We start from the raw sequence: 24,028 nt of genomic DNA, 5'->3' as shown, positions 1-24,028 counted from the left end.
GCCCCAAATAATGCCATCAGCTAAAAAAACATTGGCTATGTTTGGCTATTCTACGCTTATTTTTATTTTTCAGGAAGAATGTGCACTGTATCACAGGGAGCTGCTACCCAGGGCTATGATCCTGCAATAGGACAACAGTTGTCTGGATGGAAGGATTTTTCTTTCCACCATCTTCTCTGAAAAAGAGAGGGGAATATCTGCATCCATGTCATCATCCCATCAACTCTGTCATGCTGGTCCCCAAGCCTGGATGAGATAGGAGGAGGGTCGGCATCAGATTTCTGCGACAAGTTGGCTAAGATTTCAGTGTCGCATCATTATGCATCGAATCCAAAACAAGGCTTGAGCTGCTGACATGCAAAAGATGCTGCATACCAGATGATGTGGCAGGTAAAATGCAAAATTGCGGACCCCGTGATATGGTGGGAATAATGCAAAGAACAAGAAAATGTCCTCATCCCATCCTCATTGCCCATCAACAGGGAAGAAGATGTCATAGTTTAAAACTTGCACTGAATCCTGGTACCCCATTATCAACACAGGGAATGTGGAAGGAAAAGGGAGTAGTTTCCCCCATATTTCAAGGGAGAGGTGTGGGTGATGGAAAATTTTTAAGAGTGAATTTTTTCATGAAGAAGGAGGAGGAACAGAGATGACCAATGTGCATTTTTTTTTCGTAATTAAGCAGTAAACACTTGACATTTAAACCAAAGTGAAGACCCCAAGAACATGGAACTGACAGATGTATTGATCCATGCAGAGGGCATAGGTAGATAGTTATTATCGACTGCAGCTCGGGAGTTCCAGGCTTCCATGACGGCCTTGGACCTGATTCGAATAAATGATGGCCCTACGCACATGGGGGGAGGCACGCTGGATCTGATTTATATCTCTGGTCAGTGGTTAAATGATCTGATACTAGACAATTTAGTAACAGAACCAATGTCATGGTCCGATCATTTTCTCCTTCGCCTAGACTTCCGAACCGCCACCCACCATCGCAGGGAGACGGAACCTACACGTTGGTTCCGTCCCAGGCGCCTGATGGACCCTGAGAGGTTCCTGACGGAGCTTGGGCCATTCCCTGAGGATCTGGCCCACGGCACGACTGAGGAACTAGTTGCGGCCTGGGAACAGGCCGCGGCTGGGGCCTTGGAGCGTGTCGTGCCTTTGCGGCCTCTGACCCGCGCAGATCTCATCCGGCCCCTTGGTTCTCCGAGGCTGAGAGAGATGAAACGCCGGAGAAGACGCCTAGAGAGCACTTGGAGGTCCAGTCGTTCGGTTGATCGGACACTAGTTAGGTCCTATTCTAGGACCTACCTAGTGGCAATGAGGGAGGCGAGGCATTCTTACGCCTCCACCCTCATTGCGTCGGCAGATAACCGCCTGGCCGCCCTGTTTCGGGTGACCCGCTCCCTCCTTCATCAGGAGGTACGGGATGACCCTTTGCAGGGACGTGCCGAGGAGTTTAGTGGTTATCTATACGACAAAATCGCTCAGCTCCGGGATGGTCTGGACCGAAATTGGGATGATCCAAGCGAGGGAGAGGAGGCACGTCTTGTTGAGTCTGTTTGGGATGAATTTGACCCTGTGGCTCCCGAGGACGTGGACAGGTTGTTGGGGAGGCTCCACACCACTACATGTTTACTGGATCCATGTCCTTCCTGGCTGGTGCTGGCCACTCAGGTGGTGACACGAGGCTGGCTCCAGAGGATTATAAATGCTTCTTTGTTGGAAGGGGTCTTCCCTGCCGCCTTGAAAGAGGCGGTGATGAGACCCCTCCTTAAGAAGCCCTCTTTGGACCCGGCTATTTTGGGAAATTATCGGCCAGTCTCCAACCTTCGCTTTGTTGCGAAGGTTGTAGAGAGTGCTGTGGCGCGCCAGCTACCCCAATACCTGGATGAATCCATCTATCTAGACCCGTTCCAGTCCGGCTTCCGACCCGGTTACAGCACGGAGACAGCTTTGGTCACATTGGTGGATGATCTCTGGAGGGACAGGGACAGGGGTTATTCCTCTGCCCTGGTCCTATTAGACCTCTCAGTGGCTTTTGATACCATCGACCATGGTATCTTGCTGCGCCGGCTGGGGGGATTGGGAGTGGGAGGCACCGTTTATCGGTGGTTCTCCTCCTATCTCTCCGACCGGTCGCAGACGGTGTTGACAGGGGGGCAGAGGTCGACCGCGAGGGCCCTCACTTGTGGGGTGCCGCAGGGGTCGATTCTCTCGCCCCTTCTGTTCAACATCTACATGAAGCCGTTGGGTGAGATCATCAGTGGCTTTGGGGTGAAGTACCATCAGTACGCTGATGACACTCAGCTGTACTTCTCCACCCCAGGTCACCCCAATGAAGTTGTTGAAGTGCTGTCCCGGTGTTTGGAAGCCGTACGGGTCTGGATGGGGAGAAACAGGCTCAAGCTCAATCCCTCCAAGACGGAATGGCTGTGGATGCCGGCATCTCGATTCAGTCAGCTGCAGCTGCAGCTGACTGTTGGAGGCGAGTTATTGGCCCCAAAGGATAGGGTGCGCAACTTAGGTGTCCTCCTGGATGAGCGGCTGTCGTTTGAAGACCATTTGACGGCTGTCTCCAGGGGGGCCTTCCACCAGGTCCACCTGGTTCGGCAGTTGCGCCCCTTCCTTGATCGGGATGCCTTGTGCACAGTCACTCATGCACTCATTACCTCTCGCTTGGATTATTGTAATGCTCTCTACATGGGGCTCCCCTTGAGGTGCACTCGAAGGCTTCAGTTAGTCCAGAATGCAGCTGCGCGGGTGATAGAGGGAGCGTCGCGTAGCTCCCATGTAACACCCCCTGAGCGCAGACTGCACTGGCTACCTGTGGCTTTTCGGGTGCACTTTAAGGTTTTGGTTATGACCTTTAAAGCGCTCCATGGCTTAGGGCCTGGGTACTTACGGGACCGCCTGCTGTTACCACATGCCTCCCACCGACCCGTACGCTCTCACAGAGAGGGACTTCTCAGGGTGCCATCCGCCAAGCAATGTCGGCTGGCGGCCCCCAGGGGAAGGTCCTTCTCTGTGGGGGCTCCCACACTCTGGAACGAACTTCCCCCGGGTTTACGCCAAATACCTGACCTTCGGACCTTTCGCCGCGAACTGAAGACACATCTTTTCATTCGCGCGGGGCTGGCTTACATTTTATGGATTTTATAGTTTTTATCATTAATTTTAAATGGGGTTTTAGTTTCTATATATTCTAAATTTTTAGGCAAATTATAATAAGTTTTTTAATCTTGTATTTTATATAATATTGTCTTGTCTGTTTTTATTTGCCTGTACACCGCCCTGAGTCCTTCGGGAGAAGGGCAGTATAAAAATCAAATAAATAAATAAAATAAAATAAATAGTGCTTAAAATTCTGAGTTTGAAGCTCTGCATATTCAGCCAATATTTATGTGGAATTCACTCCTAAATTTGGATTGCTGCCACCTCCAATTTTCTGACAGGCTCCTCTTGGTGATCTGCTATATTGCAGGGAGATATAATGAGGTCCACTCTATGTTGTCTTAGCTGAATTTAGCCAGTGCAAATGGGAGAGAATCTACTTTATTTTTAACAAGAACTTACAACAATTAACAACTTTCACCCAAATAGCCTGAGAAGATATGATTTTTTTTAAAAAAGGGGGGGCGGAATGAAAAAAAAAGGAAAGCAAAATAGATTGATGGTATGTAGAGCCATTCAGAAGTGAGTTCATACTTTTCAGTATATTTTTGGATGAAGACAGTAACTTTTCAGGGACTGGTTTGTGAATCAGGGTGGCGCTATTCTGTAGTATATTTATGCAGTATTTGATGCAGCCTATCCATTTTTCCTGCAAAAGCCTAAATATTGATTTTAAAACTATCTAAGTTAGATTGCTAAGGCTGTATTGGGTAATTCAAGTACTGTGTCACCCTTAATTTATTTTCATTTTAACTCAATTACAGTCAACCTATTTTTGGATGCCTCTGAAAATCAGGACACATGATTTATATTTGCAAGACAACTTCCAAAAATGGTATCCTTTAAAACGGATAGGAAAAGGCAAACATAAAATTCACATGTTTTGTAATCTAGTGAGAGTCTTATGCAGGCTTGCAAAAATAAAATGTGAGCATCTTACAACTAATAAAACTATATAAACAGCAGAAAACCACCAGCAATAAAAGTAAAAACACAAAGGCTTGGCACCAAAGCCATACTCCTCTGATGCCCCCATATTCTCATCCCACTCTGATCTTGTCCTATCCCAATGTCTGGAGGAAAAGCCAGGTTTAAAGGGATCTCCAGAATAATAAAAGGTCAGGGGTCTGTCAGACCTCAAGGGGAGGGCATTCCATAGTGCAGGGACTGCAATGGAAAAATCACACTTCCATACACCCAGATAGTGGTAATGTTTAAGGGAAAGAACTTGGATCGTGACTACATTCACTGCTCTGGGACAAATGGTATTGCAGATAACCGGGTCCCATGCCATCTAGCACCTTAAATTGCACGTGGAAGAAAACTGGGAACCAGTGTGGCTTGCACAACAGATATGTAACAAGGGCAAACCTAAAGATACTCAACATCGAGTGTGTTGCTGTACTCTGGAACAGCTGCAAGTTCTAGGTGGTCTTCAAGAGCAGCCTCATGTAGACTGTATTGTAGTAATTTAAATTGGAAATTATCAAATTGTGAGTTATGCATGGTTTAGGAGAAACATAAGGTCAATGGGAGCTCATTTGCTATTTCATAACATTATACTTGTCTCTATACTAGCATAAGATCAGTGGGTATACTAAGAATTTTGGGACCATTATAAGAGAGGGTCAGCCCAGGTTTTTTAATAGGAAAATCAGGGATAGAAAGTTCAGTTGCCTCTTGAAAAAGCACTTTTGGGTCAGGGATCCAATCTCATACCTCAAGTACTTGCAGTTAAAATCTGTCACCTAACTGTTGAGTAATCCACCAATATTGCTAATAAGAAGACATACCCTCTGTACCCATGATGGTAAACCTATGGTGTGTGTGCCAGAAGTGGCACACAGAGCCATTTCTCCGGGCACGTGGAGCCATCACCTGTTGCTCTTCCGGGTTCTGGTGCACTGGCCAGCTGGGTTTCATGAGCACTGGCAGGCTGGAAACTGGAAGAGTAGCCGCCCATTGCGCATCCGCACTCAGGAAGATGATCTTCCTGTTTCTAGAGTGTGCATTCACACTGGCCAGCTGGTCTGGTTTCTGGCATGGATGCACGCGCTAAGACCAGCAACAGGCACGCGTGCCGAAAGACGCGGAGGGGGGATCCTGGTGGTCACTCCTAAGGGAGCAGAGCAAGACTTCCCTCCCTCTCTCCCTAACCATAACCCCAAACACCACAGCCCACGAGCGGGGCAGAAGAAGGGAAAAGCCCCTCTCTTTTCAGTTCCCCATCAGGCTGACCATCTCCTGGTCTCGCACCCAGTTCCCTCCTGAAGTTTCAAGGGCTGCTACATGATTTCCATGAACTTGAGTTGAGCAGATCTGCAGCACTGGGTAGGATAAAAGTGGCAGCTCCTGGTTTTCCCTTCTACTGAGCACTCATTTAGAGAAGAGTATCTGGGGAAGCAGGCAAGGCACGGCGCTGGTGGGCAGCAGACAGGTGTCAGGGAAGCGCCAAGGACAGCACATGTGTCTGGGATGCCCCTCTTTGGCCTTTCCGCTTAGGTGGCGGTGGGCGCAGCCAGTCCCCGTCTCCACCTGCTTGGCCTGCAGCTCCCAATGGGAAGGAACCCAGGCTAGCCGCGCATTCAAAGCTTCCCCAATGGGACCAAGAGCACAGCCATCAGTCAGGGAATGGCGGATCCCAGCGGAAAGGAGCCCAGGCAAGCCACATGTCCGGAGCTTCCCTGGCGGTGCTCTCGGCCTCGCCATCTTGGCAACACCATGTGCCAGCCGGGGAACAGCTGTCTCACCAGGGAATGGGCCGGTACCGAGTTGTCCTCCAGTAAGAGGCATGCTGGCCCTCTTGGAAAAAGTGGGGGGTGCATGCTGGGGGGTGCATGCATGCGCAGTGTGGGGCCGATGCGTAGGGGGAACAGGGGTTGTTGTACATGCATGCACAAATGGAGGCATGCATTGCATTATGGGTGCCGGCATGCGGGAGCGCGATAGTGCTCACGCGCTCAGACTTTTGGCAAGCAATGCCAAAATGGTTCGCCATCACTGTTCTATACTCTTAGGTAAACTGTAAATGGAAATACTGTAATTTCTGTTCCTATCAGTATAGTGGAAATGAAATAGAATTCAAATTATGTAAATACAATAAATTTTGGAATAAGCCTATTCTTTGGCAGATCCAAATTCAAGGATCCTGGGAGCAGAAATATTTCTCTTGTAGAAATTAATAGTATTTGAAAATGATTTTGCAAACATCTGAAAAGGTGATTCCCTGATATCCCAACTCCCTTGAAATATTCATGTACTTAAATAGAACAGCTAGATTGCTATTGCATGCAAGATCAAGGTCTTGCTTTCATGTACATTTTGGTAAATACCATAAGCTTCCTTTACAAGGGGTAAGTGCAAAAGACATGGTTAGCTGTTCCTGTCCTCCCACACAGAATGGATTGCTTTTATTTCTATCCTATTATAATAAAGGATGTGGTCTTTATTTTCATTAGAGTGCAAAAAGGGATTTCATTCCTTAAAAGTATTTCATACCTGACATTTATCTAGCAGAATAAAAAAAAAACTTCTGATAACTTGAGGTCTATCCTCATGTTGCCCGTATGTAGAATAAACATGTAGTGTCATGTACAGCTGATACATTGCCTACTGTATAATGTTAAAACATAGAACATAGAATAACAGAGTTGAAAGGGACCTTAGAGGTCAACTACTCCAACTACTCTATGCCATTACAGGCAAGTGGCTGTCCAGTCTCTTCTTGAAAACTTCCAGTGATGGGGCACCCATAACATCTGAAGGCAAACTATTCCACTGGTCAATTGTTTTCACCATAAGGAAATTTCTCCTTAGTTTTACGTTGCTTCTCTCCTTTCATCGTTTCTCTTCGTCCATTGTTTCTTGTCTTGCCTTTGGAAAATAGGTTGACCCCCCTCTTCTTTTGGTGGCCCCTCAAATACTGGAACACTGCTATCATATCTCCCCTAGTCCTTCTTTTCACTAGACTAAACTGTTGCACAGTTTTTTGTGGTGGTTTTTTTTTTTTTTTGCATTTATATCCCGCCCTTCTCCGAAGACTCAGGGCGGCTTACACTATGTTAGCAATAGTCTTCATCCTATTTGTATATTTATATACAAAGTCAACTTATTGCCCCCAACAATCTGGGTCCTCATTTTACCTACCTTATAAAGGATGGAAGGCTGAGTCAATCTTGGGCCTGATGGGACTAGAACCTGCAGTAATTGCAGGCAGCTGTGTTAATAATAGACTGTCTTACCAGTCTGAGCCACAGAGGCACTGTCGCTGACACTGCTTATGGTGTCAAAATACTACAATACTAGCCCTCCCTCAAACATTGTAAGTAACAGTTGCCTTTGGGCTGTTGTGTGAAGAGGAATTTGACTTCTAAATAGCAGGAACACTACAAAATCAAATGTAAGCCTTTGTAATTTGTGATCTTCCTGTCTAAAGGGCTACCTCTCCCACTATGAACCTACCCAGCTGTTAAGGTGATAGGAGAGCTTTTTCTGGAGAAGCCCCAGATGTCCAAGTCCCTCATCAGCTACAATTTTCTCCTGCATTACTCCTAACCTATGGAGAACTTTTCCTTTGACCCCCACTCTCTTACCATTTCAAAATCTGTAACAATGCATTTCTTTTGCCAGGCTTTTAATTGTTAAGTGGTTTTGTCTTGGAGTATTGATTTTAGTTTATGCTTTAACTTTTAGATGTTTTGCTTTTTAAAATTTTGTTCCTTGAGTTGAGCAAGAAAACTCGTCTATGAGAGTTGCTGTTCACATAAATATCTTTTTCATCATATATATTTTTCATCTGAAAGCCCAAAGCTAACATATAGCTATTGAGAACAGACTAAGATTTGATATGTTTTTTCCATATATATATATGTCCTAAACATGAGCAAGACATGAGTGAAGTTTGATTACAATAATGTATACGTCTACATTTTTATTTAAGTGTGGTGTTCAAAATTCAGAATGTTTACATCCTGATAAAATCTATGCTGGAAAATTGTAATCATCTACAACTTCTAACAAGAATTCAGGGATGGTTCTCATATACCAAGCATTCATTAATCATTCTGACCACAGACTCATCCTATCTTCTGTGGTGTACAGTATACATGGAATCCTGTGCAGTTGTTTGGCTGGGGAAGTTACTTCTACTCTTTGATTGCTTTCTGAGTATTTAGATGCCTTGTTTACCAATGTAAAAATGAGAAAAGGCATTGTCTGTCTGTTGGACCTTTTCCTTCTACAAGAGGTGATAATATTGAGATATTGAAAAACAAACAAATCCCAGTCTTTCAAACAGTAATTTGTGTTGCCCATTTGGAAGACACTGTGTAGGAGACCAGTGAAATATGAATTATATGCACAAATATGAAATAATAGCTGAATAATAAAAATACAAGTTTCAAGGGATCAATTAAGAGATCGGTTTTACCCAACTGAATATGGTAGAGTATTCCAACTCTCTTGCTTTCCAAGGAAGCTAGGAGAAGGTGGAGAATGTGCACCGTTTATGCAAACTGAGCAAGACACTTCCAAAAAACATTAGGCGGATAAAAGACAGACAGGAGAAAATAGTAAAGGGAAGTGAGCTAACTAAAGTTGACAAAGAGTGAGACAACAGAAGAAAAAGGAGAGAAAGGCCAGATAAACTCAGTCACGTAGCAGCTTTCACAACAATTATAAACAGAGAATGAGTGAGGTGACAGTCAAAAACAACCGGGCAGAGAAAAATTGGGTTCTTTGCCAAATGAGGTCATTACAATTTTCCAATACAGATTCCAGAGAAATGCAGTTGCAGCCATCCTGGAAGGCTTGGCTAAATCCTTGTAAGGAGTCCTTTTCAGCAAACTTTACCAGTTGTAAAATTCTGGCAGCAGCACAGCAGCAGCAGCTTCTGCTGCTTTCTAAGAAGCACCTAATAAAGGTTTTAAAAAAGGTGTTCTTCTTTGCTAAATCACAATCACATCAGGTCTCCAAAACAGAGAGGATCTTGTCTTGTAGCATGGAGCTTGCACCTGCTATAAATGCTATGCTTCCACACATCTCATGGTGGGGTATGGCTTTTGCTATTTGCTCATTAAACAGCAAATTTATACCAGAAGGAGGACATGTCTTGGTGCTAAAGGTAGCACATAGAATTTTTCAGATCCTGAGAGAAAAAGGTTGGGTAGTACTAGAAGAGGCTATCTTTTAAAAGATTCAGCTAAGTGCAGTATTGATAGCATTATCCTTCATATATTTAATAAGTTTCCCCTTCCGTCACTCCCAAAATTATAATTCAGATCTGGGAAAGTTTCTGGGCACACTCAAGGCTCTGGAGCACTGTTTTTCAGCCTCAGCAAATTTAAGATGTGTGGATTTCAACTCCCAGGATTCCCTAGCCAGCATGTTTGTTAGGAAAGTGTTTTGAACACAGCAAGAAATTTCAGTGGCACATTGGATAACAAAGAATGAAGTGCAGAAAATTAATTTTAAGATTAATCCCTAAATTAAAATAACTGGCAGTGTAACTCTGGCATACTTGTTTAATAATAACTTATTATGTCTAACATCTAATATTTTTGAGACAGCAAATAATGGTATAAAACTGTAAAATACAATCATAGAAATAAACTGTTCATATCTTACTTGCCTCTGATCCAGGCCTGTGCTACCGTATATAGGTAGTCCTCAACTTATGACCACAATTGACTCCAAACTTTATGTTGCTAAATGAGACATTTATTAAGTGAGTTTTGCCCCATTTTGTGATTTTTCTTGCCACAGTTGTTAAGCACTGCAGTTGCTAAGTTAGCAATATGGTTGTTAAGTGACTCCAGCTTCCCCATTGCTTTGCTTGTCAGGAGGTCACAAAAATTGATCACATGACCCTAGGAAACTGCAATCATCATAAATATGAACCAGTTGTCAAGCTTCTGAATTTTGATCACATGACTAAGGGGATGACGGTTGTGTGAAAAATGATCATAAGTCATTTCTTTGAGTGCCATTGTTACTTTGAATCAGTGGTGAAATGTAAAATTTGTTACTACCGGTTCTGTGGGCTTGGCTTGGTGGTGGTGGGGGTAATGTAACTAGGTGGGTGTGGCCAACTTTTTTTTTTTACTTTTAAAAGCATTTTTTCTACTACCTCTTCGGCCAAAGAGGTTGTAAAAAAATGCTTTTAAAAGGCTCCTCTGACGATCCCAGCTGAGTTGCCTGAATATCAGAGGCTTTTCTTTTCTTTTAAAAGCATTTTTTTTGCCTTTAAAAGAAAAAAAAGCCTCTGATGATCGGGCAACTCAGCTGGGATTGTCAGAGGAGCCTTTTAAAAGCATTTTTTCTACAACCTCTTCGGCTGAAGAGGATGTAGAAAAATGCTTTTAAAAGCCTCTGATGATCCCAGCTGAGCCACGCAATCATCAGTGGCTTTTTTTTTTACTTTTAAAAGCATTTTTTCGGCCAAAGAAAAAATGCTTTTAAAAGTAAAAAGAAAAACCTCTGATGATCGTGCGGCTCAGCTAAGCGGGGAGGGGGCAGGGATTTTTGCTACCGGTTCTGCGAACCACCCGCTGCCATCGCTACCGGATTGGGCAACCCAGTCCGAACCGGGAGCATTTTACCCTGCTTTGAATGGTCACTAAATGTTGTAAACCAAGGACTACCTGTAGTTATGATGTCTGCAAGCCCCGATAAAAAGAGATGCTGAAGTATAAGGAAAAATTCAAAACTTGCTGTGGGGATTGTAGAATGAACTCATCTGACAGATTCACAATGAGTACTGAGAAAGGTGTAGAGGAAGGGAAGAAGAAAGGCATTAGAATAGAAAGGATACTTCAATGGAAGAAAAGTTTTGTTTTTGTTTTTACAGGGAAGACTTAAGCTATAAACAGAGCGAAAAGTGAGATTAGAAGATAATTAAATTTTGCAGACAACAAATCCAGCTGTTATTTAGTTAAAAGCTGTCTTCCAGAACAGTACTGTATATTAATTAATGGCAAACACTTGTCCCCAATAAATCATTTCATATTAATCCCATCTTTATTAAAGAGAAGAGGATGACCTTAAAGAGAATATAAGGACTGCTCTTTGTGACAGTTTTGCGGTGGTGGCTGTTAACTTTACTCAACATCTTATTTTCAGCAAATTTTGGAATCTGCCATTCCAAAGGCACTGGGCCTCAAAGAGGAATCTAAAGTCCTGAATACCTGTCATTGCAGAGAAATGAACAACTTTGTTTCAAAAATACCAAGAGCTGCAACCAACTCAGAGAGATTGTTGTGACCACCAGGATTACAGTATGGTGAGTGCATGTCACCTAAGCTCTCTATTCCACTAACAGCCCTTCTTTTGTGCTGAAGATAGCTAAAGGGGTGGGAGACAGAGTTGGGGTTGCAGACCTTATGGCACCAGAAAGTCCTTATGTAAGGTGGGAGGAAGGCTGCATTTTAAATCTGCTTTTCAGCTACTGTGGGGATATAAAAAGAGTGTAATTGCACAGAGCGCTTGCCCATCATTGTTTAGTGGCATTTAGGAAAAATTTCGGAGAACTCCAGATCAGAATAAAAAACTATCGTTTGTTTGCTACCGTGTTATAACAAAAGTTATCTCACTAAAATAGACTGTATGCCAGTACAAAAGAAATAAACATTGCAAGGAGATTGCAGTGGTCAAAGGTCCACCACTGCCTACTGTTCTCAGCAGCTTGTCAGTGCCAGTTATCTTGATTTGCAGAGCCAAGCTAAGCAATACAATCACAACTCTCTCCTCTAAGGGGTTTTTTCTGCTATGATGCTTTCCATAATTCTTCATTACACATTATTTTAACCTGGGAGATGGTCCAGTGAGGCCTGGAAGGAGGGGCAGACTCATCAGCCTACAGAAGACTGGCTTCTGAAGTCAGACCCCACCGCCCTTTATGCTGCAGTTCCCTGATTGGTATATAGGGAGGGGCTGAAAGGGAAGGCAAGAACTCCTTCCCAATAGGGCACCTCCCAAACAGTAAAATATAGATAGTCCTCGACTTACAACAGTTCGTTTAGTGACTGTTCAAAGTTACAATGGCATTTTAAAAAGTGCCATTTTTATTACCATTTTTCACATTCACGACCTTTGCAGCTTCCCCAGGGTCACCTGATCAAAATTCAGATGCTTGGCAACTGGCTCATATTTATGACATTTGCAGTGTCCGATGGTCATGAGATTCCCCTTCTGACAAGCAAAGTCAATAGGGAAGCCAGATTCACTTAACAACCATGTTATTAGCTCAACAAATGCAATGACTGACTTAACAACCATGGCAAGAAAAGTCATAAAATGGGACAAACTCACTTAACAAATGTTTTACTTAGCAACATAAATTTTGGGCTCAATTGTGGTCGTAATTCGAGGACTACCTGTATCCTTCGATGGTGCCCCAGGAGAGGTGCAATACCGAAAGGATAGGGATAAGGAAAGCAACTTGTATCCCTCCTGGATGGGTGCATATCAGTTTAAGCTAGAACTGGCGAAACTGCTTTTGAATACCATCCTGTTTCAACCATTTTTTTACTGTTTTGAAAATGGTTTCTCTTCTTCTTATGAGATAGATTGCATATTTTGTGCAAAAGTACCTGGTGGATTATTTTGTATGTGACAGAGAAAGTCTAAATACTACATTATATTCAAAGTTTGTGAAGACTATACTGTAAGAGGAACAGGGATGGCAATTTTGCAAACTATAAAACATTACAAATGCATCCCTTGTTACCTAGGTGACTGCTGGATATTCAGGGCAACGAAACTCGAATGCCCCCAGGCATGATAAAATTACAGCATCTTTCACAAATGGGGTCACTTTTATTTTAAGCACCATCTGCGTGTATAAGTTTCCATGTATTCATGATGTTAATAGCCTGGATCTTAGCCAATTTATTATGTATAGATTTTCAGAACATTCTTATTAGCCATAAGAATAGGAGCAAGACAAATAGATTCATCCCTTCAGTATGTCAGAACTTGCTCAAATAGCATTTAATATCAATAAAATTGGGGAGGGTAAGAGGAGGGGAAAAGGAAGTATATAGGAAATAAATTGAAATGCACATAACTTGCTTGATATGTTGCCTAATTTTCTGGATGTTTTCAGCAAGCAGTTGCTGCAGAACAGCTCCCAAAAGCTATTCCCTCCAAGTGTGTTACAATACAATTTCCCAAATCCCTAGTCAGCATTGCAAATGAGCTTGCTGGCTAAGGACAAGGTGCGTAAATTCTGAATTGTCTGGAGGGCATCAGCTTGAGGAAGGTACCATATTCTCAGAGCCTTGTTTCACTAGCAGTGGAAAAAGCTGCTGGCCCAGAGGTGAAATCCAGCAGGTTCTGACAGGTTCTGGAGAACCGGCAGCAGAAATTTTGAGTATTTCGGAGAACCGGCAAATATCACCTCTGGCTGGCCCCAGAGTGGGGAGGGAATGGGAATTTTGCAATATCTTTCTCCCAGGAATGGGGAGGGAATTGAGATTTTGCAGTATCCTTCCCCTGCCATGCCCACGAAGCCACGCCCACAGAACCGGTAGTAAAGAAAGTTGGATTTCACCACTGTGCTGCTGATCTAATGATGATGCCCTGACTCTCTTTGCTGTCCTGTTTTCTGGCTACAGCTATTTCATAGAATGGAGAATAGCATGATTGAACAGCATAACCAGTAAGTTTTGCCAGCAAACAAGGGACCATAAGTTAAAAGCCCTTCATGGCATGGATCCAGGTTACCTGAGGTATTGTTTCATTCTAATTACATCGGGTCTCACCTGACCAGGCAAGGAGGATATATCATGGATCTTGTTGGTTAAAAAAAATCCAGTTGGTGGGGTCTAGGAAAAGAGCCTTCTCTGCTGTTGCCTCTGCCCAACGGAACATCTCGCCCCCTCAGGTAAAATTGGTCCTCACTCGTCTAGCTTTCTGGAAAAGTGTTAAGACCAGGTTCTGTCAATTGACATAAGGATCTGGTTCTGTCAACTGGCAAGAGTGATTGGTGGCTTTATTGGTGTGATAGGTAGCATTCTCCCTATTGTGCATATTTTTGTAAGCCTTTAATGATTTTATCACTTTTAAACTGCTCAATCACTGATAAGCGGTATATGAATTTTATTAATAAATAGAGCACTATTTAAGGCAGAAAGAAGCAAATATTTGGGGAGTGGGGACTGCACTTAACATTTTGGGAACACTAGAGAATAACAAAGCCAAACAGGCAAGGCCATATCAGGCATTCATGTGGGTGGATGTTTTGAAGAGTAGCCTGTGTTGTTACAACAGACTCGAAATAAGTAAGTGAACAAGCCCTTTAATTAAGGCTAGAAGTCCTTACTTATCTGCTCACCTGTGTGTTATGTGTATTTAGCTGATTAAAACATCATTTCTTTTTCTTCCTCTTAAATTATGCTGGTTTGGAGTAGTAAGCAGTAAGCCCATTGCAAAAAGTAAGCACCGAAGGGATCAACATTAATCACTATCACTTTATATGTAACTTCTGAATTTTAGTTTTATTTTGCTTCCACCATTAATTCTATATTACAAAAATAAGTAGCTGAGTGATATTCTTAACAAAACCCAACTGGGCACACTAAGCAATCCGTTAATATTTTAATTACTTAGTCAATACAATCATGTTCGAAAAGAGAGACTACCTGCATGTCCTGGAGCTAAACTAATTCTCTGCTTACTAACGTTGGCTGTCTCTTTCCTTGCTAATTTATCTGGATCCAGTCTGCATAATCATAAGGAAAAGCAGTTGGGGAGAACTTGCATTCTCCAAGAGGCAAGTTGAAAGAATTGAAGCACAGACTCTAAAGCTCAGCATACTCTGTTCTTCTTAGAATACGGATATAGCAGAATCCTGTGTCTGTGGATAAGATAGTTCATCCCAGCTAGTGGCATAGGCCTTATTGCATCTGATCTGATTCAGCCTCTGGGCCAATATCTTGAAAATAAAATTGGTCAAAATTGGTCAAGCATACGTATCAAAACAAGAGAAGAAAATTCCATATGAATGAATTTTTGCCTTTGAACTGCATGAAAGTATGGTTCATTCTACAAGTCTGTTCCAAGAAAATTCTGCTTATCAATTTTTTTTAAAAAAAATAATGAACCAACATTCTGTGCCTTAAATAAAGAACCAAATTTGGCTTCCCATCTCTGTGAGATTGTTAGCCTTATGCAAAATCTATGAGACAAGCAATACAGTACTAGATTTTTGGAAAACATGTATTAATATCATTCATAGAGATATTTGCCTTACTAATAGATTGATTCATCTCTTTTTCCTTTCCCCCCTTTCATCTTTAATGGCTATAGCTACAGGAAATGAATACAAGAGCTGTTTAAAAAAAAAAGGTCAATATTCCCTTGCTTGCAAATTGCAAGCATAGCAACATTGGATTCTTTGGTTTGTTTCCAGGAAAAAAAGTTGTCAGAAATAAATCTTATATTCAAAACTGTGGTGTTATAAAATTCTATTTTATAATAGGAACATTCACTAAGATTTGGGTGGGAGCAAATGAAGATTGAGAGAATTTTTTAAAAAAAGAAAGGATGGAAAAAAGTTAATAAAGGGTTGGATAATTTGTGCAGAAGTTGAGCTAATGAAAAATATTGCTTTGTCTACTATATTTTGCCTGTTTAAAAATCACCTGGGCACAAAAAACCTGACACTTGAATGAAGGGAAGATTAAAGCATTCACACTATATGTCACTAAAAAGGCTTCCTAATGGCTCAAAATCAGTTCTGTACCTGCTGCTTCCCTGGTCTCTCTTTCCAATATTATTCACAAACAGCACTAAGCCTTAACATGATTTATTTGGCTGTCCCTTAGCATGTTATGCGAACATGCTAAGTTTATAAACCATGCTTTATAATGTACTTTGATAAATAAACCCTTTGTGGTTGCATTAATAAAAGAGTTGCCTTATCGATAACATGAGCAGCACATAAGTTTAATAAATAAATAAAGCATGATTAATATGATCAGAGGATGTGAATTCAATCGTTAGCTTCAAGGAGGCTAACTAGCAACAGAAATAAGATTTGTTTCTAAGCCCTAACAAAGGACTCTAAGCAATGTTCACAGTTTTTATTGCCAGCATAAACTCTGGGAAGCCTTATGCTTTTAATCCTCATATTTAAGCTTGTTCACAAACTTTTGTTATAAAAGGTTAAGAACTTAAGCTGCTAGCCTTTCACACACACTGTTGGTGATTTTGTTTTGCCTTTTCTCCACCTTCAATCATGCTAAATTTGCAAAGGTTTATGGAGGAACTGCTTTGCACATGGAAGAACTCTAGAAAAAGCACTGTATTTTTCCAAAAGCTGCAGAAGGAGAAAGCATCACACTAGATAGGATTGGATTTTGCCTACCAATACACAATAGCATTAGCATTAGACATTTATTGAAAGGTTCAGAAAAGTCCATAGACAACACGAATCACATTAAAGAGTTGGCAGAAGCAGAGAAACCCAACCTCAATGAGGCAACGAGGTCTAAAGTTAATGGAGATTGTCAAGGTAATTTTTAAAAACAGACTATTTTGCAAATATTTGTTTTTGTGGTTGATTTTAATTATTCTTATGTCAGTGTAGTAGTATTTATCAGGACTAGTGAGTTATTCTCACCTCAACCAAGTAGACATTTTCTGTTTAACATCCTTGTCAACTGCATTAGTCTTTGCAATTATAATTATCACATCAATAGAAATAATGAACTGCCCAAAGGTATAAAACCTATCTCTACAAACTCCTTTCTCCATTAATGGAGTGATATTTCATGACTCTGCTGATGTAGCTATACTCAAAGCAGTTGGAAAAATGTATGTGGTTACTTATCTTTTTAAACAGTTCTATCAAACTTGGAAGGGTAACAAATCCTCAACCTGTCCCGAGTTAAAGCGTAGGCAAAGTGACAACTTTAAGATATCTTTTGCTCCCTTTCCTCAACTGGCAAGTTCCCACCCATCTAATAAAGGGATGTCAGCTCAAATTATTAAGTGATCTTTCTTTGCTTTCCTTCTCTCACCCCACCCCACCCACCTTATGTCAGCTGCAGAATTCTTTATCAAACTGTTAAGTACCCCATTTGTCCTAATTATAGCTAGCTATACATCCAAGGCAGTAAAGAGCTGGACAGCTTGTGTGCACATATGAGGATCCATTCGCTAAGTGATGCAGTCAGGAAAGTTATCCCACTCACAATTTGGGCATCACAATTTGGTCTTAGCTAATTGGCCCTCTTTTAGTTTTAGACTGAGCCCTGTTGACTTTAGAGGGTTCCTGTATTGTTTTGTATTGGGGAGAGATGTGTTCATCTTAAAATGTACAATGAGGTCACTATATTGTAAGATACTGTTATATCTTTTTCTGCTGTTTTTTTTTTCAAAACTAATTTGAGGTTTGAATTGAGGTTTAAGTTAAATTCAGTGGTTATGAAAATAGAACTTTATTGACAGTCTGGCTTTTTACTGTTATATATGTTTAATCCAAAGACTCAGTATGCGTTTATTTTTTTCCCTCCTAGCTTCTACCACATTCATCCTTTGTATGGTGCAAAGAGGCTGATGGAAGTGTTAAGCTATGCATAAAGTCAATACATAGGAAGGCAATGGAACTGAGCCAAGCCAGCTGCCTTAACTCTTATCCCTATGTTACCTTGGCTTATAGTATGTTTAAGATTCCATGCTGAATATGCAAAAGCAAGCAGTGACAGGTAGATATACAAATATCTATAGATACACAGATATACAGACATAGAAAGCTCACTGGGCTGTATAAATACTTCGAAAAATTCTAATACTCTGAAAAATTGAGTGTGTGCATGTGATATGTGTGTTAGCTTTATATAGTTATTATTAAAAAGCATAAAGCAAGTTCTGATTTCCTGGACAGCCATCCAACTGCATATATCTTGTCCTTTAAATGTATTATAATCATACTAACTATTAGATCAAATTTCAAGGGAACCTTTTAAAAAGAAAAGAATACATACCAAATTAACTGACAAAAAAGATAAGGTCAAAATAAGGAATATGTTACTATGCTATTCATATTTTCTATAACCATGGAAGACTAGCAACATTTATCCCCATCATAAAGAAATTAAATTAGAAAAATCATTAAATGCAATGAAATAAATGAACTGAGAGGATGAGTATTTCTGAAAATCCTAGACTTACTTGGAAGTATAAACACCTCTACTATTAAATCTCTTCCTTTGGTCCATTCTCTTTCAGCAGTATTTGGAGACAATATTTTCCTAGCCATATTTGAACTACTAGGTCCATTAAAGTATGTCAGATTTCATCTCCTAAACTTGGAGACAATTTTTTTTTAAAGCTCAGTTCACCAAATTAATATTCTATCAAGTGCACCACCCAAAACAGAAAGCACAAATAATTGTAATTCTCTCTGAAACTGTTTTGGTTCTTTTTATTTTAAAAAAGCATTATTTTTCTTTCCCATTGATTTCTTTTTCCCTTTGGAAAATAAAAATGAAATGTAAATAAATAAATAAATAAATAAATTTTTAAAAATGAATAAAAGACAATTACCAAGGAATGTGGTTTTATATTCTGATAGATTTTTCATACAACTTTTTTACAGAATTACAACTTTGGATTTCAAAATATCTATAGGATAATGTAAATGTATCATTGACACAAAAGATTTGTAAATACTGATTCAGTCTTTAAATTATGTTGAATGACTGGCAGAGGTTGATGGGCTTTAGCTCAGGCTTCCCTATGGCTGATGGAGCCTAAGGTTAGCAATCTAAGTTTAACAATCTAAGTTTCTTATTTTTGCTACACAGTTATTTTTGGTGTGTGAGAAATCCAGTTTATGCTGAACTGAAGGGGAGAAAGATTTTATCTGAATTGAGCTAAATGTATATTGTAGTATTGTACTATGAATGACAATTTTACAGTTGGTGGCACCAGGAACAAAATCAGATTATAACCGTGGACAGGAGAAATCAAATATGGTTTAAAAAGAAACTTTTTTAAAAACTTAAAACAAAAAGGGCATGTTGCCAGATCAATTAGCCATTTAATTTGCTATATATAAGAAAAGATATTTTAATGTAATTAAACAAAAACGTTGACCTTTTCAAGTTTATTTATTTAGCTGTACGCATAAATGTTCAAAACTGAACAATCTGATCACATGACTCTCTTAACTATGTACTTAGCCTGTGGAGAGGAATTTCCCTGGTCCTAGGGCAGCTCTGTCCCCTGGGATGGATATGCTGCCAGAGCTCCATAAAAAGAATCGGGTTATGCCTATTAAAAAAGCAATATTTCTTTCTCATAACTATTGATTTTACTCCTCCCTTTTTAGGCAAGATGGTAGGTATTCTTCAAATAATAGCTCACAGTATCCCATAACAACATCTGCTTCTGCATATATACTGTTCAAGGCAGTCTGATTTTGTGGACTGGAAAAAAGTTAGGCTTTTGCCCAAAATGATCTTTATAATGGAAACACCTGTCTAATAAGACTTAGGAGATGTGGTGGGAGAAATATTACTCTGTTAGTAGAGCTATCGTGACATTTTCAATCAAGGGCTACTTACAGCTGCCTTGATACTAGAAAATCATTTCACTAAGATGGATACATAGAGGCAGCCACAATTTTCTGTATTTTAAAAACACAATTGCTAATGATACTCTACCATTGGAAAGCACTATAAGGTAGGCAGGGGGAGAGGCAGGGCCAAACAGGATGATTTTGGATCTATCCCAAATCACTCTGATTGCTATCTAACTTTTGTATACCGGAAGCCTGGTCTGACTTTTTAAGGATGCAGAACAAGAACTGAAATACATTCTTTTATATCCTCAGCACATGATACATATCTAGAAAGACGTCATTGAAGTATTTCTTAAAAATGAGAAACTAAAGGTTTTTTTTCCGCCCAGTGATTTTTTTATAAATGGCAGAATTGATGCTTCTGAGTTGGCAGAAGTTCCATAGGCAATATATTTAAGTTTCTCATTAATTCATATCTCCTCATTGAAATTTCTATGGCATTTCATTGTGTTTGTTCATAGTTAAACTGGTATAGGATTAATGTACTAGTGAAGATTACTTACTGATTTTAAAGCAGTGCATATTAAATTCAGTAGTTGTACATAACCCACTGTCAGAAAAGTAAGATACACACATACTCTAACAATAGTTTCAAACAACACAATATGCTCATACTAACACAACTCAACCTTAAATATTCCAAACCTGATTTTTCTGTTTTTAGCCTCATAGCAAATTCATGCCTTATCAGCTATTTCTCTGTCTCTCCCCATTTCCTAAAATAAAAGGATTTCTTCACTCACCTCACTCATGATGATGAATTTGAAATGAGAGTTTGCAGATCCTCACTTCCTCAAGGCAGAGCTGCTGGGCTACAAGCTCTCTGTACTGTTTCTAGCTTTTCTCTTTAAAAGGGTTGCTTGGAAGCATCATGCTTTCAATAAACCAATAAGGAGCTTTTACCTGCTGAAGCCCATGGCATATATCAGAGAGCTCAAAGGGCCACCTTGTGGTAAGAATAAGAAATGCATTCTTCAAAAGACAGAAAAGAAAGAATCTGGCATAGAATGCATATGTCAGAATTGAGGTGGATGATGAAGTCTCACTGATAGAAATCATATCCATGAGAATCATAAAAGGAAAATGTTATCCAGTTCATTAGAACTCATGCCAAAATACATCCCAAGATTTACATGTTGTTTCCCCAAGATAAATTCCTGTGCCTTGAACATCTGCAAACTGCAGCTGGTGATACATCCCTTCATTTCATATAAAGAAAACTGAACATGAACATTTTGAATAGAAATCCTGGATTGGAAACTGAGAGGAAAAAACCTGACTGGAAGTTTATCTGCCTGATAAAATAAATACCCAGAGCCAGAGCCAGAGCCAGAGCCAGAGCCAGAGCCAGAGCCAGAGCCAGAGCCAGAGCCAGAGCCAGAGCCAGAGCCAGAGCCAGAGCCAGAGCCAGAGCCAGAGCCAGGGGGAAAAAAATCAACTGCACTGTTTCCAAGCACAACACACATGTACACAAACACACACAGTGATCAAATCTGTTACCAGAAAAAGACTTAGAATTAGCATTTCACATGCTTGAGCAATTGTCAAGTCTCCGGCAGCTGGGTTATCTGGATTCCACTTAAATTTTCTGGATTCCTGCTTCCGGTTCTCTGATTGTCTGGAATAAATCATGGGGGTAGCATCAGATTAGGAAAACAATCATCCCAAATAGAGTTTGGAAAAGCTGAATATTTGACACAAAAATATTGATTTCTTCTATAACTTTTCAGGTTGAGAACTGAAATACTGGTAAAACAGCTCTAAATAATTATATTTTGAGATATTGTTTCAATATAGTTCTGCACTATATCTTGCAACATCTTGATTCCCCAGGGACTTGTGCATAGGTCCTTTTTGTAGACTTCAGCCTAATATTTCTCATCCTGGCATATGTGAGAACTTTATGGATCGTGGAAACATGTCTTTTTTTCCTCAGTTGACATGATATTCTACAATTCTTCCTCTTCATGCATTCCACCATCATGCTTGTCTATAGAAAAATGTCGTACAACTCATAAGGGAATTTGCAGGGAGAAGGAGTTAAAATTTTCCTACCCACCTTTTTTCCTACCTATTTTAGGTATCTAGCTGTATTCCAATTCCCTAACTTTAGGCAATAGCAAAGCTTGACATAACACTCAGCCATAATGTTGCTTATTTGGTTTTTGTTTAGCATATTGAATAAATTGTTGTTTATCCAATAAACCACAATTAAGTGAAGCAGTACTTAGAGCAAAGTACAGATTCAGCTATATAGTTTTGTCTTGGCTAACAGTAATAGTAAATTGATGTTTACCTAATGTATACCTCCATTCTATGTATATCAATGGTGGGTTGCTACCAGTCTGCTCACTGGATTGGGCGAACCGGTAGTGGCAGTGGTTGGAGGATCCAGCCACCCGCCCAGACGTCTCTATGAATGCGCAGAAGCATCGCACGTGCCCACGAGCGAACCGGTAGCAGCCAAAATTGAAACCCACTACTAATGTATATTCCATTTTCATTCATTTGTACTCTATTCCATATCTTACTCAATATTTCATTGCCAATAAAAGCATTTTTCTTTCTCCGGAGCTTAGCTGTTCCAATAGCAAAACCTTTTAAGGAGAAATACCCTTCAGCTGAGAATGCAGTTCTGAGCCTCAGTTTCATAAGCATGATTGGATGTGGCCACCATTGACATGGGTGAATTTTTAAAAAAACAACAACTTGTTTTTTCCCTGATACTCTTTAAATTAAACACATTTATAAATCTTAGCACAATATATTAAATGTGTAGATTCAGGGCAGCAGCACTGCAATTAAGGATTAAAATATGGTAAAAAATGGTTAAAAAAATGACAAGCATTTCTCTCTTTAAGGGCAGACTTGCTTGCATGCTTGCTTCTATATTTGCATTTTTACTTGATCTGTTCACTTTTGATCTGTCATTGCCTTTCTCAACATTACTTGTGCCTTTCAACTATACAAGTATCCTTAGCATTCTACCTAAATCATGAAATGGATTTAGGGAAATATCAGGAGAAGCTAACCGTGATCAATTTATTACAAAAGAATAGTATTGTGCCATGATGAGTACACTACATAGATCCATGTTGGTTTAATGTGGGTTGGTAGATGGATATTTTCTGACTAATCAATCTAGGGCTGAGCAAGAGTGGCTGGCCTAAAGTCACCTCAGGTATCTCTTAACGTTTTAAAAGTGAAGCAAATATTTTCACTGATGCTGCCTTCTGAACTTGCACGGATGTCAAACTTGATTGCGTCATGTGACGTATTATGATATATTATGACTTTTTTGACTTTGTGGTCAAAAAAGGTGGGAGGGGCCTGTGTGTGATGCATCTGGCCCGTAGGCTGCCAGTTTCACAACCCTGTAAAAACTCAGTCAGAAGAAAGGAAGAACACGATATATCTGCATTTCCATTATTAACTGATCCTTTACTGGAAGAGATAGAGGCAGTGTATTTTTTATTTGAATTTTAATTTTTAATTTATGGATTCTTTCCTCCTAGATAGCCTGTTACGGTAGCTACCAGAAGGAGACTAGGAAACTTTTGAAAGCAGCCCCTAACAGCTTTGCATGGCATTCTTAACTTGTTACTAGTTTGCAGGATAATAGCCTGGGCCTGCCAGGGCTTGAATAAAATGCCAGCCTCTATTATAGTCCCTGTTTTAAAAGCATATTCTGGTCAGTTAACTCCCTAAGTCCCAAGCAGGAAAAAATAACAACATGATATGTGGGCTTGGCATTCTGTTGGCACAAAAAAAATCTCATATAACTAGAAGGTATTCATCTCTACAATTCTGATACTTTAAGCTAAAATCATGCATGCATTTATTGGAGCAGAAGGGGGTCGCTTTTTAATGCCAAGGGGATGCATTATGATCGTGAATGTTTTTGTCATGAACCAAGTGTAGGCTGTGACAAAGAAGTGGATGTGCAAAACCTAAATTTCTGAGAAAACATTACTGGGAGAAATGTACAACTAACCGCATATATTTCTTAAGGCTAGACTTTTGCATCAGTACAGCCTGATTAACTCTCCAGAGTCACAATATTAAATTAGGCATTAATAAAATATTAATTCCAACTTTACTATAAATATAAATTATATATGCTCAGAAAGAATCTAGGTAAAGATATTGTCTTCTCTGAGTTAAGCTCAGTTCCTGGTGACTCCATAGACAAGCCTCATGCTTCAAACTACTTCATCTGGGTGGTCTTCTGGCCACAATATTCTCGCCTTCCTTCTT

General features: G+C 40.3%; 1 protein-coding gene across 2 annotated transcripts in view; it reads right to left on the bottom strand.

Moving 5' to 3' along the window:
- Positions 1-20,655, bottom strand: part of PCP4 (Purkinje cell protein 4) — a 68,267-nt gene extending 47,612 nt beyond the window's left edge. The window contains exon 1 of one of the 2 annotated variants that reach the window (XM_058186372.1): positions 20,515-20,655. In XM_058186372.1, the coding sequence (XP_058042355.1) occupies positions 20,515-20,523 (9 nt within the window). In that variant the 5' untranslated portion in view covers positions 20,524-20,655. The remainder of the gene's footprint in view (positions 1-20,514) is intronic. The other variant, XM_058186373.1, reaches the window with a different exon arrangement.
- Positions 20,656-24,028: the final 3,373 nt, after the last annotated feature.

This window comes from Ahaetulla prasina, chromosome 5 (genome assembly GCF_028640845.1).
Source record: "Ahaetulla prasina isolate Xishuangbanna chromosome 5, ASM2864084v1, whole genome shotgun sequence".
Classification (NCBI taxonomy): domain Eukaryota; kingdom Metazoa; phylum Chordata; class Lepidosauria; order Squamata; family Colubridae; genus Ahaetulla; species Ahaetulla prasina.
The sequence above is the reverse complement of the archived record's forward strand: the minus strand, read 5'-3'. Positions and strand labels throughout refer to the sequence as shown.